General features: G+C 47.9%; 1 protein-coding gene across 3 annotated transcripts in view; it reads left to right on the top strand.

Annotated features, from left to right (window-relative positions):
* Positions 1-13475, top strand: part of COQ8A (coenzyme Q8A) — a 48468-nt gene extending 34993 nt beyond the window's left edge. For all 3 annotated transcript variants that reach the window (XM_052806793.1, XM_052806794.1, XM_052806792.1), the window contains exons 7-15: positions 2654-2739; positions 3863-4003; positions 5181-5262; positions 6706-6799; positions 7744-7885; positions 9781-9888; positions 10640-10705; positions 11477-11563; positions 12057-13475. In XM_052806793.1, coding sequence (XP_052662753.1) covers positions 2654-2739; positions 3863-4003; positions 5181-5262; positions 6706-6799; positions 7744-7885; positions 9781-9888; positions 10640-10705; positions 11477-11563; positions 12057-12350 — 1100 coding nt within the window. In that variant the 3' untranslated portion in view covers positions 12351-13475. The remainder of the gene's footprint in view (positions 1-2653; positions 2740-3862; positions 4004-5180; positions 5263-6705; positions 6800-7743; positions 7886-9780; positions 9889-10639; positions 10706-11476; positions 11564-12056) is intronic.
* Positions 13476-14149: the final 674 nt, after the last annotated feature.

Raw genomic sequence — 14149 nt, 5'->3', positions numbered from 1 at the left:
GATTGACTTCACTTTGTTGTCAAGAACATACAGGCCTTTAGCAACCTCAGTGGTGCTGCCCAGCCCTCACTTGACTCTTATGACAAGTGCCTGGAGTGCTGCAATGCCTGGCGAGAACATAGGCCCCGGTAACCTTGCTGGGGGGCAGTTGTGGTGAAATGAGTTAGACACTTCCAACAGCGCAGAGTATCCAGCTCTTGGGCTGGCTGTTTGGACAGGAGGGTTTCACGCAGTTCCTGCCACTTCGTGGGCTTCTCTGTGGCCTGGTGAATTTGAATTAGCTCCTTCTATTAACAGGGATGTGTGCTAATTGAGCACAGGGGCTCTGTGTTGCCTTGTCCAGGTGCAGCAGAGCACCTGTGAGCTAAACCACCCAGAAGTTACAAAGCACTGTCCTTAAAAACCCTGATGTCTGCTTCTGGGAGTCAGTGGATTTGTTAGGGACCCACATCCCTGAAGGTCATGCTGAGGGATTGAAAGGATGCCAAGGGCTCAGAATCATCCCGTGTTCTGACGCGTGTGCTCTGGAAGATGTTGGAAAGGCAGTTGCGTTTGCCAGTTGAGAGTGCCCTGCCTTGACTCTTGCTTTGTGTTTTATTCCTGGTAAGGCCGCCTCAGTTTACCACAAAGACGTATAACCTTATTCATCAGCATGTTGTAAGCCTCATTTTGTCAGAGTTGGCTCCACAGCATGACTGATTTTTAATGTTGCTGCTGAGTTTCTGTACTGTCGATCTGGACTTGCAGGTTTCTTGGCTATTTGGCATTGCGCTCATGAACAAAGCAGTGGTGGTCAAGCAGCCCCAGTTAAGAATGCCCTCTCAGACTAAAGGTTGAAATACCTTGTGAGTTTTTTGGATGTCAGCAATAAGCAAAATAACAGAAGTTGATCCTAAATGCCTGCGGCAGACCCTGATACCTTAACACAAATGGCTTCTGGGAGCAGGAGTCACTTTTAGTGAGGTCCATTCTCTTTCTGCACAGTCATCCTAGGAGGTGCAGGTTATCATGTTACAGCGTGATGGTTACTACTTTCACATACCCCTGGGAATAGTTTTTATAATGTTCGGAGGCTTGGCAGCAATACGCCATCAATGACAGAGTAGAACTTTCTTTCAGTGTCTGGAATGCACACACAAATGCAATGTCTAGCCTTCTTGTAGGGCTGTAGCGTCACAACGGGAGTTTTACTTGCTGTTCCTGCAAAGCCTGTTAATCTCTGACTTGCAGTGACAGAATGGGAGCTTGTCTTAAAAACTCCTGTTGATTCCACAGTGGGGTTTTGGTAGTACTTTTAAATGCTGCTCATGGCTTCAGTGGGAATTTCTAAACAATGCTGAGCGTTAATGTCATGTCTCTGCATTATGTATCTTTCTCTCGCCATTCCTTTCCGCCCCTCTTCCCAGGACAGTGCTCTTAAGGTAGCTGTTTGTTTCCTGGGATAGACTTACGGCTGTACATGCATCTGTAAATGCAGAGGAATGACAGATTTTTATTTGACTGTCACAAGTGCATTTGCAGGTTGAGTTCTCAAGATTAAGGCTGGTAGCCTGGACTTTTCCAGTGTTGGGAGAGCAGCAGATAAATCTAATTCATCCATAATCCTTTATGAAATGAAAAGTTTGCCAGAACTGGTGGCTTTTCTTTGAGCTGTTGTAAAGCCTTAGCTCAAAGGAGAGGACTAATCTTTTAAGATGCTCCTAGCCCTCCTCTTTCTTATGAGTGTAAATATTTGCTTGCTAAATCCTTCTGACTCTTAAAATAACTTACTTTTGGCTCAGCTGTGTTTTCTTCTGCCCACTTGTAGTTGCTTTGCATTTGGGTAGTTGTTTACAGTAGCAGATGCTGAATCTTGATTTCTCTAAGAGTTCAGTGCTTGCGTAAGTGGTGTTTTACCATTGCACAGTTTTCTAGAGAAGCTGCTGCCCCTTAGAATGAACTGGAGTAAACCATGCTATGAACCTGGGAGTGTTGGGATGACTCTCCAGAGGGTTCCTTCTGTGACCTGTGTTTCCATGACATAGTGTCCTCTCTTAGACCTGAATGCTGTACTGTTGTCAGCAAGAAGATGGGCTGGTGGATGACAGAGGCTTGTGCAGAGCACTCTGCTCTTGGGTTTGTGCAACCTGCCATCACACCAAAAGCCTCCGTGCTGTGCGGAGCTGCTTGCTGCTCTTGGCAGTGCTGCCGGACAAAGCCAGGGAGCACTATGACAACTGATGCTTGATTCTAAAGTATAAAAAGCTTCTCAGCATGCCCTCTAGTGTATTCATACTTTGTCTTTCCCTTGGTACTTGGGAGGGGCTGCACAGAAACTTGCTGCTGCTGCAGCAGGAGGGTGGCTTAGGAGATGTTTGGGTAATACACAGGTTTTTTGCCAGAGTGAAAAGGAAGGAGTAGCTTTTTCCCTTTATTTTGCTACTTGTGCACAGGGTTTCAGTTTATCTCATTTGTAAAGGTGTGATGCCTCAGGTGCTACTTCTGGATATGGAGAGTTTCTGAACTAGAGTTATTGCCAAAACCTTCACTGGGGTGTGCTTGGGGACAGTCCAACCTGGCTTGTCTGAATGGAGGTGCAAGTTTCTTTTTTTGCTGAAGAACAACTGGAGAATGCAGTGCCTGAGCTGACTGCCATGTACTTTTCCTTTGGCAGATGATGCCTTCATCAACCCCCATCTCCAGAGGATTTTTGAGCGTGTACGTCAGAGTGCTGACTTTATGCCGATAAAGCAGATGACGGTGAGGAATATTCCCTTCTGCTTATCAGGGGAGGAGGGACAATAACAAAATAAATGTCACCTGTGACATACCCCAGTAAGGGAGGTGGATGGGGATTTTTAAGAGTATTCTTTCAGTAACTGTTGCTTATTTTCAATTGTGGGTAACATCTGATTCCTTATTTCAATCATATGCTGCCACTTCTCTCCAAAACACTGAAGCTCTATGTTCTAGACACAGGGAAAAATGTGGGGTTTTTTATGTCCCGAGACTATGCTGATGGAACAGGATGCTGCATATAAATATGATTATAGGGTCATGTTGAATGTAGCCACCTCTTCTGTTTCCTCTCTCTCATCTTTCTCAGGGATGTTAAGCCAGTGTCTAGAAGTGCCTACATCTCACTTTAGAAACAGACTTACAAGCCTTAGTCTGATGGAAAATTAACAGCAACTTTGTCCTTACTTTTTTGGTTAAATCTGACCCACCATCAAGAAGAGCCAGAATGAAGCAAACTAAGTTTGCTTTCCCCAGTGTACATGCTCTTTCTTTCTCTCTACTTTCCTCTGTAAATTAAGATGTGAAGGGTGATGCAAAAGGAATTGCCAGCACTACTTATCTTCTGGAGGACACTGAGCAGAGCCAGAACTTAAATATGGCAGTCTGGCATTGTAGCAAAAAAGCTGTTAAAGCAGGCTGTGGTGTTTAATTGTCAATATTGCCTTAAAGAGAGTCATTCTTGCATGTCTGGATTGCTTCTATTCAGCTTGGCAGCATGATGAAAGAGGAGAAATATCTAACTCCTTGCTTGTTTTCTAGAAGATAACAAGTGGCACCAAAAAGGGGACTTTTATATTGCTAAGGCAGTGGTGTTTGTGCTTAAGATCTCTGTCCTTCAGGCCAGAGCAACAGAGCCTCACACAGATCTGGTCAGCATCTGTTTAGTGCTGGGGGAGCACTGCTGGCTGGACCGCTCCTCGCAACGGTGTGCAATGATGAGGAAGGGAGGACAATCTAGAAAGCAGGGTGTAGGTACTCAGAACTACTATAGGCTGTGTGAGTCACCTTAGAGGAATGTGATTTCCAATAGCGAAAATCTTAGATCTTTGCTTCCTGTACCCTGATGCTTTCTTTTTATTTGTAGAAAACTCTGAACAACGATCTTGGCCCCAACTGGAGGGATAAACTGGAGTCCTTTGAAGAACGCCCCTTTGCTGCTGCTTCAATTGGTCAGGTTCACCTGGCACGCTTGAAAAATGGGAAAGAAGTTGCCATGAAAATCCAGGTGGGCTTTAGAGACCAGCCTTGTCTCTTGTCTGTGCCCCATAGAAGGGCAGGGGAGCTGCATATGTATGTTTACTGCTAGACAGATAAGGAACATTTTAATGCAAGTGAAAATTTGGGTCCAGCAATATTGTGCCTAGTGCAAGCAGAAGGGAGGGACAGAAAACTTGCAGCTTGAGCCAGTCTCTGACTCCAGATGGGCGGGAGTCATCTCATAGGTATAGCACTGCCTTAGTGCTCTTAGGGCTGTGTGCGAAGGTCCTACCTGCTCCATAGGTCAGTCCCCTCTCTGGGATGTGCACATGCCACATGCCCCTTTCTGGCCACAGCCCAAAGGTTAAAGAAGTTTTAAGTGACAAGCATGTGGCACTGACTGTTGAGCAATGGCAGTCTGACAGTGCAGGAGGCTATTCACCAACTCACGCTAAAGCTGTCAGCAACTTCAAGCAGGTATTTCTAACCGAATTGAGTTCTGGAGCTGAAACCCCTTGCACAACATGGTTTAGAATCCAAAGGAGTGGGATCCCTTGCTGACTGAGCAGGGTCCCAGGCAAGTAAAGTGGGGAGACTTTAGAAACAGTATGGCTGGGTACTGGTGTTGTCTTCTCAAGCCATTTGTGTCCAAAGTACTCTCTGAAGTTAGGCTAAGGTAAAAGCAATGGAAAGTTAATCCTGTAGCATCAGCATGCATTCTGCTCCACAGCAGTATAGGCCGCTTCCCTTCTTGACAGACAAGGTGAGAAAGAACAGGAGGAACCTTTGCCAGGCGTGGGCTGGGGCCTCACCGCTTGCCCTGCCGCTGTGGATGTAATGCTCTGGGGCTGTCGGTGGCATGTGCTTTCAGCTGTGGTAGGGAAATAACTGCCACCTCTGTCGTGAGATTTGTGTGTCTGAGAACATTTCATGTGTTGGAAGAGTCTCTGTCAGAGGACATGAACAGGCATTCCATTGCAAGGAGCTGCATCTTAGCCTGTCTCTCTGTCCTGTTTTAGATGCTTGGCTTTAAATAAGCTTTTAGAGGGGGGGTGTGTTGCTCGGGTATGCCCTGGTTCATGGCCAGGCTGTAGGTGGCTGTGTTGTGGGTGTCAGTGGATGTTGATCTGGAAGGTGTTTTTATCTTACCCTCCACAACCTGGTCATCTAGTCTCAACACTGCCCTTTCCCATTTTGTCCTGCAGTACCCCGGAGTCGCCCAGAGCATCAACAGTGATGTTAACAACCTGATGACTGTCTTGAGCATGAGCAATATTCTCCCTGAAGGTAAAAAGACGGAGACCCTTGGCAGGCCCTGTGTTCCTGCTGGCACATGTTGAGTTCTGCCAACCCCTTTCAAGCAGCGCATTGCATACTTCTCTCCATAGACTGGAGGCGGGAAACAGCCTCAAGGAAGCAGCGAAAAGGACTTAGGAATTGCTAAGTCTGCCCAGGAGCAGATCTCCTGCAGAAAGTGGGAGAAGTAGTGGATGTGGCCAACTTGGGGAGCTGTGCTCTGCTTCCCTCTCCTGCTGCAGAGCTGCCACTGCTTTTGCTGGGCACGTGCCTGCTCCAGTATCCACTCAGTGGGGTGGGAAGTGCACCTGTGTGGGTTTTTCCTGGCCACGAGTAATGTGCGCTTGTGTCTGTGCGCTCTTCATAGCAAAGGACCCATAGGGACTCTTGGCAAAGTATAAAGTGTCTGGGTATACTCACTTTTGATGGCTTTCTAGCCATGAAGTGTGGGTAGTGTTCAGGTTAGGTAGTCTTGCTTTGTTCGTGTTATTTTCTGGTACATTTGGCAGAACTCATTCTTCTCCATGTGTCCTGTACCCCTCCATGCTTGCCATTCTCTGCTCTTCCCAGTCATTCTCTGTTCTTCCCAGAGTTGTGGAGAGGTGGAGAACTGTCAGACTTGGAGCTTGCTCAGTGTCCCAGCACACAGATAAGTCCCTTTTCCCACAGGGAATGCAGGACTTACTACTCCTTTTTTTTCCAAATATCTGCCTGTAGTAGCTGTAAATCTTAGTGGAACTGTACAAATACTGCTTTAAAATTAGGCTGGGTGCTGACAAAACCTGGGACTGTTGTCTGTGATGGCTGGGCAGGGCCCTGCAGGGGCTGCCGCAGTCCCAGCCATGTCTGGCCCAAGTAGAAGATTAGTTTTCCAGCTCCAAGATGGAGAAGACCGGACTTGGCAACTTGGGCTCCGGCTACGTGCTGCTGCAGTTCACTGTCTTAGTCATGCTGACTGTTTCTGCGTGGCAGTGCCTGCTCCCAGTTGTAGGCAGATATGGTTTGGAGCCTTTTGTGCTGCTTTTGCCCAGGCTAGTGTTTGGGTGCTTCTACTCCTTGGTGTGTGTCTCTGCACAGCCATGCCAATACCAGGAACTGACAGCTTGGGCTGTGGGGTGGGAGCTGGGGGCAAGACAGAGCCCTAATGTATAAGAACGATGTGAATGTACCCTGCTTTAGGAGCAGCTGTGTAGCCTTGGCCTGGGATTACCCGCAGAACCTGTATCTAGTTGGAAATATGCTTTGGTGCTCTGGGGCCTTTTGTACTCTTCAGCTCAGAGCTGGCTGGATAGCAGGCTGCTCCTCAGCCGCAGCTCTGGAAAGCTTAGCCTGAGGGGCTCCTATTTCTTTTTTTTTTTTTTTTTTTCCCCTCTTTTTTTTTTTTTTTTTCTCTTTTTCCTAAGCCTACTCTCTTCTCTGCTGTTTGACTTTCAGGTTTGTTCCCTGAGCATTTGATTGAAGTCCTGAGCAGAGAGCTGGCCCTGGAGTGTGACTACCAGAGAGAAGCTGCCTGTGCAAGGAAATTCCAGTATGTTCACACCATTGCCTTCAACCCTTCCCATCTGTGTATGTGTGTGTGAAATGCAGGAGAGGTTGCTTAACTTCAGGGACAGTGGGGAGATGAATGCCATGTCCTGGGGTGGGACATGCATGCCTAGGTGCACAGGGGAAGGGTGTGTGTTCATGTGATGCTGATGTTGAAGCATGGGGATGAGGCAGGTGGTTGCTATCCCCTCTCCTTCAGTGCGAGCCTATCTGTTTCACCACATGTGAAGGTACCGCAGTAACTCTTGAGGCCAGAGTTACCACATGGGAAGGTACTGCAGTAACTCTTGAGGCCAGAGTTACCACATGGGAAGGTACCGCAGTAACTCTTGAGGCCAGGTTGCAGTGCTGTTCTGTGTACTCTTATGTCAGCCTGTTGTAAACTTCTCCCATCCTTTGGTCTAGGAGGTTTTTCAGTTCAGCCCTCTTACAGCAATTAACACCGCCAGCACTGCCTGCTCCCTTGTCTTGCCTTAGCAGTGGGGACCAGATTGTTTTTACATGAAAGCTGGATGGGGGAGAGCTGCTGGTGGCTGCATGCTTCCCGTCCCTCTGCAGAACTGCCCCTGTGACATTGCTCCCCTTGGAAAAGGCCTGTTTCTTCCATGTGTGTAGTCTGGCCCTGAAGCGAAGTGGGGTGAGCAGAGGGACCCAGTGCCCCTTGATGTACCAGCCTGGAGCCCTCCTTAATGTCACTGCTCTGGCAGGAGATGTGACCTCAGGAGCCAGCAGCAGCTGTAAGTCACTGGCATGGTTTCTGGTGACTTGATCCCTACTGTAACTGCTGAGGAAAACTGCTCCTGGCAGCCACAGCCAGGGTGCGGGGAGAAGTTGTATGAAGGGGCTATGTGCTGTGCAAGGTGTTGCGGTGTGGCTGGGCTGCTCTGAGGGCTCCTAACCTTTTCCTCTCCTTTCTCCATCCCCTAGGGAGCTGCTGAAAGACCACCCCTTCTTTTATGTCCCGAGAGTAGTGGATGAACTGTGCAGCAAGCATGTCCTGACCACAGAGCTGGTGTCTGGCTTCCCCTTGGATCAAGCAGTAGGGCTGAGCCAGGAGATTCGAAATGAGGTACTGTGGGGTGGTCTTGCTTCTCCCCTTGCTCAGAGCAGCGTGCTCGGCCTGCTTGGTGACTGGGGGATGCTTTGTGGAAGGGCACACCCTGAGCGGTGCAAAGCAGGGCTGAAGTTGGGGACTGTCTGGAGCCTCTCAGAAGATTTCTGTGCAGGGAATTTGGCAGTGACATTGGAGTCTCCCCAGGCTGGTCCAGGCCTTGCAGGTGCCAGCATTCAGAAGGGAGGGGCTGGAGGGGGTTAACAGCAGGGTGACTGAAGGGGAGGTAGCCTAGCTGTGTAACTCCTAGATGCCCTGTTTCTGATGACCTTAAGTTTGGGAGGGATTGTCAGCTAGGGGAGAGGGGTTTTGTTTTGCAGCTGCTCTTTCGGGCAGGAGTGCAGAATCATCTCAGTGCAAGCCGTTGGGTGTCATCCTGTCCTGTGGGACTGAACTGTGCTGTACAGGGCTGCTGGAAAAGTACCTCTCGGTAAACAGGAGGGGGGATGTGGGGATGGGTAGGCGTCGATGCTGAATATAGCAAGGGATTGGAGTGCTGTGGTGGGACAAGCAGCTGCTCTAGTAGCAGAAATAACTGTCCTGGTATTTGGATTTTTTTTTTTTTTTTTTGTCTTGGTGTGAGCTGTCAGCTGTTAGGAGGTCACTGGGGAAGAGGGCAGAGTATGTTCCTCTAGATAAACAGATCTCAGCGTCATATTGGACTTGAAGCTATGCCAGACCTGGCTGCCCGTGACCCCTGAGCTGTCTGTTTTTAGGGCTTGTCCACTCTGATGAGCTGCTGTATCGTCAGGGCTGCTTTTAAGAGGCTATGAGGTGGGATGTTGCTGCAGGAACAGTCCTTCTTTCCTGTAAGTGACTGGCCTTGCTGACCCACAGCCTCCTGACCCAAATGGCAGTGTCCTCTGATAGAGTCTGGCTTGCATTTGGTCCTCTCCTCCCTCTTGGATTTGATGTTTCACTCAGCTCTGCAGAAGCTGAAGAGGGGCAGAATGAGGCTGGCAGTTCTTCTGCTGAACAGGCTCCAGCTTAAATATCCTCACAGAAAAGCTCTGCTGCAGTATGTCAGCAGTGGGCTCTTCAGGGACTGCTACTCTTGCTTCCCCCCATGCCTGTCAGTCCCAAGGTGTGGGTCTGCTGCTCCTCCCTCAAGCTGGGTCAGTGCTGAGCCCAGCAGAAGACTTGGCTGAGGAGTACATGGTGGGCGGGTGTATCTATCTAGTGAAGAGTGCTTTCAGTAATGGTTTGGTCCTAGTTCTGTAAGTTGTTCGGCAGCTTTACAGGAAGAGACTCTCTTCTTTAGCTTCTTTAGGCCTTTAACTTAAAATGCCCTTGAACTGCATCTCCTTTCCCCTGAGCTGCCTCAACTTAATTTTGGCCAGGGTCCTGCAGGACTTTCCACCAGGGTAGGCTGTAATGCTGTACTGGCCTCCCCCACCTCTGCTTCTGGATCCCTCTTTGCACTGTGAAGATGTTCTGTTGCTCTCAAAGCAACGACCAAGTGCGTAGTCAAAGCTGGCAAGGTAAAAGGTGGCACCAGGACACAATAACACATGCAGTTGAAGGACCCCTGGAGCCTGCTGTTCTTAGCTGCCAGATACAGGGTAGCAGCCTCTTTGGAGGGCACATCCAGGGGCTGATATGAACTACAGCTCAGGCTGATGTAAACCTTGCACGGCACCTGTGCTATCTGCTAAGGATGTCCCATGGCAGGTGTGGGCCGGGAGTTGCTGAGAGGTGCTTCCTCACCTCTTCAGGGGTTTTGCAGCATGGAGCAGATAGTTCCTGCCAGTGTGGTGATGTGTTCCCTGTTTGCTAATGCCTGATGTAAATTACATGTGTGAGTAGGGCTTGCTGCCCTCCTGACTTGCTTCTTTCTCTTCTTGCTTTTCAAGATCTGTCACAACATCCTGGTCCTGTGTCTGCGGGAGCTGTTCGAGTTCAGGTACATGCAGACTGACCCAAACTGGTCGAACTTCTTCTATGACCCGCAGCTGCACAAGGTAAGCCCAAGCAGCCGCTGTTCTGCCTGTCTAAGAGCTGGTTTTCACCAGCTTTTGACTATGCCCCATTCCCAGAGTTTAAGGAGCCCTTACTGAGATCCTCTCAGATTCCTGTCCTTGATCCTTGGGCAGGTAGGACAGTGAAACCTGTCCCTTTGCCACTTGTCCTCACTTGGTCTAGGTAGGAGAGCAGGACTCCTGTAACCCTGGCTGGCTGCCTGTCTTTGGCCTTAGATCCAGTCACAGCTACTTTGTACTTCTCAGGGTCTGTTTTGAAGCTGGTCAGTGGGAAGTTGCAGCTGGCAGTGTTCTACCAGGGCACACCTGAGCCAAGGACTCTTTAGTTAAAAGCTCTTGTCTTGTGCTGTGCTGAAGATAAGGGTAGCAATTACAGATGTCCTGCTGTTTGCTTGTGCCCTGCAGGTCAGATGGTATTGCTTGTTTATCCCTGGGGTCTGTGTTGGAAAGTGCTGGGAAAAGGTTCTGTGCTGCTCTGTCCCCACACAGAAAGCCTGAGTGGAGTTACCAGCTGAGCAGGTGTGACTGTGAGCATAGACCATACCTCCTCTGCCATGTACTAGCGCAAATGTTTGTGCTGCTGTCAGGGAATAAAGGAGATAGGGGAAAGCTGAGCTGCAGTGGAAAAGCTCTCCAGCCAGCTGAGCTTCCTGAAGACATCAGGAGTCTTCTTAAGGTCAGGCTCTACTTGAGCAGTTGACACTGCAATACAGATGGGTTTGTCCATTTCCAGGTGGCCCTGCTGGACTTTGGAGCAACACGAGGGTTTGATGAGAAGTTCACAGATGTCTACATAGAGGTGAGGACTTGCACTGTGTCCTACAGTGCTGCACTGGGGGTCTTAGCATATTTGCAAAATTATGCTTATCTCTTAGCTGTATCACTTTTTACCCTGAATGCACTTTGGGTGTGGAGGGAAGCAGGGCTTTTGGCAAGAGGGAGATAGATCTCTGGTCCTGTTTCATCCCTCACCACAGCCTTCTGCATGTCTGCTGCAAGCCTCTGGCTATCTGAGTTTGGATGTTTAAATTGTATGACAAACATGGAGAACTGTAATGTTGCTTACTGGGAGACTTGAGCGTATCAGAGCACTCAGAATTCAGTGATTTTTATATGAAGGTATGCAGGAATTGCTTGTCCTGTTCAGTGTCTCTTCCTGTGATTTCTAGCTTGCTTACAGACTGAAAAATTTATGTGAAGCCGTATGTGCTTCCTTTGTGATCACCATGTTGATAAATTGAGCTGCAAGGGCCAGCAGATGTCACCTAAAGCTTCTCACAGTTGGCTCTAGTATTTTGTCGGGGGAGGGACTGATTGATTTGTGAAGGTTTTTTGATGTCCCTTATGTTCTCTGGGCTATGTGTAGCGCTACTGGGAAGAGCTTTGGAGAGCCAGCAGCTCTATCTTTTTACCAGTAGCTCTTAAACTGGCCAACATGACCCCTGAAGATGAGGGCAGAGGCAAGGAAGTGAGCAGGCAGCATGTGTACCTGTAGCCTACATAGTAGTCCTGTACTCAAAACATTTTTCAGTTATCCCCTAGCTCTCCTGAAAGTGTTCCTCCTATTCAGGTAATCAAGGCAGCTGCTGACATGGACAGAGAGAGAGTACTGAAGAAGTCCATTGAAATGAAATTCCTCACTGGCTATGAAGTCAAGGTATGGGGCAGAAGGGTCTGCTTTTAGTGGTGGTCACTGACAAGTTTGTTGTGGGTCTGTGGACTTCCCCAGATTTATTGATGTGGTAAAAGCCGATGTCAGTCTGAAAGCCCTGATGATAAGGATGAGGGAGGAGGGCAAAAAAGGTTTTGGCTTTTGTTCTCTCACTTCCTTCTGGGAGCAGGAGGAGTAACGATGATACAGCTAGCCCCAAAACCACTGTCCTTCCTTCTCTCCCCCAGCAAGACCCTGCAGGTGGTGATGACTGCTGAAATTTCATGACTGGGCAGATGGTCTTCTGGAAGGTTTAGTTGCTCAAAACTGTATTAATCAAATGTCCATCAGTCTTGCTGGGGGCTGGAGGTCACCTTTGTTATGGGTATAGCTAGGTATTTCTCCTGAGCTGCTGCTCTTAGGGGTAGCATTTCTCCTTTTCCTCCCTGGTGGTTAAAATAGCTAGTGATGTTATTGATGCCTCTTTCCTTTTGGGCAGGAAATGGAAGATGCCCACTTAAATGCTGTCCTCATCCTGGGAGAGGCTTTTGCATCTGAGGAACCTTTTGATTTCGGCAACCAAAGCACCACTGAAAAGATCCATGGTTTAATCCCAGTCATGCTGAAGCATCGTCTTGTACCTCCGCCAGAGGAGACCTACTCTCTTCATCGGAAGATGGGGGGTTCTTTCCTTATCTGCACCAAACTGAAGGCCAAAATTCCCTGCAAAAACATGTTCCAAGAGGCATATAGCAAATACTGGAGCAGTAGGGGCAAGAAGCCAGAGGATTAGTAAGAATGAACTAACATGTCTTGTTCTGAGGGCTCAGTTCATCTGAGCCTTGCAGAGAGCGTTCTAGCCTCCCATGTGTTGCACCCCAGCTCTCCATCCTCTTGAGATGCAGCAGCCTGTGCCCCGGAAGCCAAGTGTGCGTTTCACAAGGACAAAGCTGTTCTTTCATGCTGTGTCTGTCCCACACTGACTGCCAGTACAGTCTGCAGCTTGCAGGAAACTATCTTCTTGAGTGCTTCTGTACTGTTTCAAGGCACCAGCCGACTACCTTGAACGCATTTTTAATATTGTGATGGTGGCTGCATATTGATTGGGTTTTATAACGAGTAGGGGAGGGAGGACAAGAGCAGAATTTAATATTGAAACCTGTTTGTAATTCTTCAAAAATCATTTTTTTAAAAGCCTTCCCTTTTTCATGCTAAGGTGGAATTCAAGTAGTGTTCATACTGTGAATTATAGAATGAAATACTAAGGTGTACCCTACCACAGACACATTCAGCACCTCTCCCCCATTTTTGTAAGTAAGTCAAGTGGTGGCAGTCTAAGAACCCTCCTGGATTTTACTGACATTGATTTAATTCAGGGAGGCTGCGTGTGTGTACATAGGATGAAGTTTCATGCTTTCTGCCTCTTTTTGGCTTGCAAGCTAAACATAGGAAATATTTTTAAAAAATCTGAGAATTGAGTGCCAATCTCTTTTTAAACACACACATACACTCACACAACCCATCTCAGTTCTGGGAGTCAAATATGTAATCAACAGAGCTATATCTGAGCACAAATAGTGGGATTCTTCTTCACTGTCTGGTAGGTATTGGCTTTCCTGAGGGTAAGTTAGATAAGCTCCAACTCTGACACCAATTGCTTGCTGGACTCCTAACCAAGAACCTCGTCTGTCTATCTCTGTTTTCCTGTAATGCAGAACTTCTTATGGCAAGGCAGACAAACACGTAATGTCTCTCATAAGCATTTCAAGCTTTTGCTGAAATGTCACACATTTAAAACCAGACGCACAGTTTTAAACTATTGGAGTCAAGCTAGGAAATTTACTTCCTTAGATTTTTGTACAAAGCCTGTACCTGTATGACTTCCTGATTTCAATAAAAAAGTGCTTGTGCGGTGGGCCTTCTGCCTGCAGTTTTTTTCATCTTCTGGTGCGGTAATGAATAGCCAAGTAAGTAAGTGAACCATGTCCTGTTCTGTGGGATAAACAGGAGTTAAGCAGAAGGAGCTTCCAAGTCTCCTCTTGTTTCAGTTGTAGTTTGCTCAATGAATTGCTACTACCCTTGTGAAGCCATCTATCTGTGGCCTATTTATTCCTTCACCTTTCCATTGCAGCTGTGTCACTAGTGCTAGCAGTGATGGTGACCAGTTTACCAGAAGGACATCAGCCTGAGCATCTGCTGGGCCATTAAAATCCCTGGTAATTGACTTCTTTTCTTGTTTTCCTTTGTTTTAATCACTCTGTTATCAGCCTCCTGGACACAGGTCTTTTTGCCTTTCCTCTACTTGTGAAGAAAGAGTGGCTGCTGGATTTGATACTTACCTGGTGCTAGTAAGGCAGATGTCCTCATCTGGCAAGTACCAGATATTTAGTGGCAGGCTCAGCTGGTCCTACTCAGTTAACACAGCCCAGGAATGCAGAGGTTGTAGGATCTTAAACTTCAGTACATAAGAAATCCTGACTGCTGACACTTCCAGAGGTAAAGAACAGGTGAGTGAATAAATGGTCTGTCTCAGGAGGGACCTCTGAGAAACAGGAAAACAGGTTACTGTATTACCTTTACTCTGAGATCATA

Source organism: Harpia harpyja, chromosome 13 (assembly GCF_026419915.1).
Source record: "Harpia harpyja isolate bHarHar1 chromosome 13, bHarHar1 primary haplotype, whole genome shotgun sequence".
NCBI lineage: Eukaryota > Metazoa > Chordata > Aves > Accipitriformes > Accipitridae > Harpia > Harpia harpyja.
Note: the sequence above shows the minus strand (reverse complement) of the source record. Positions and strands in the feature narration are given on the sequence as shown.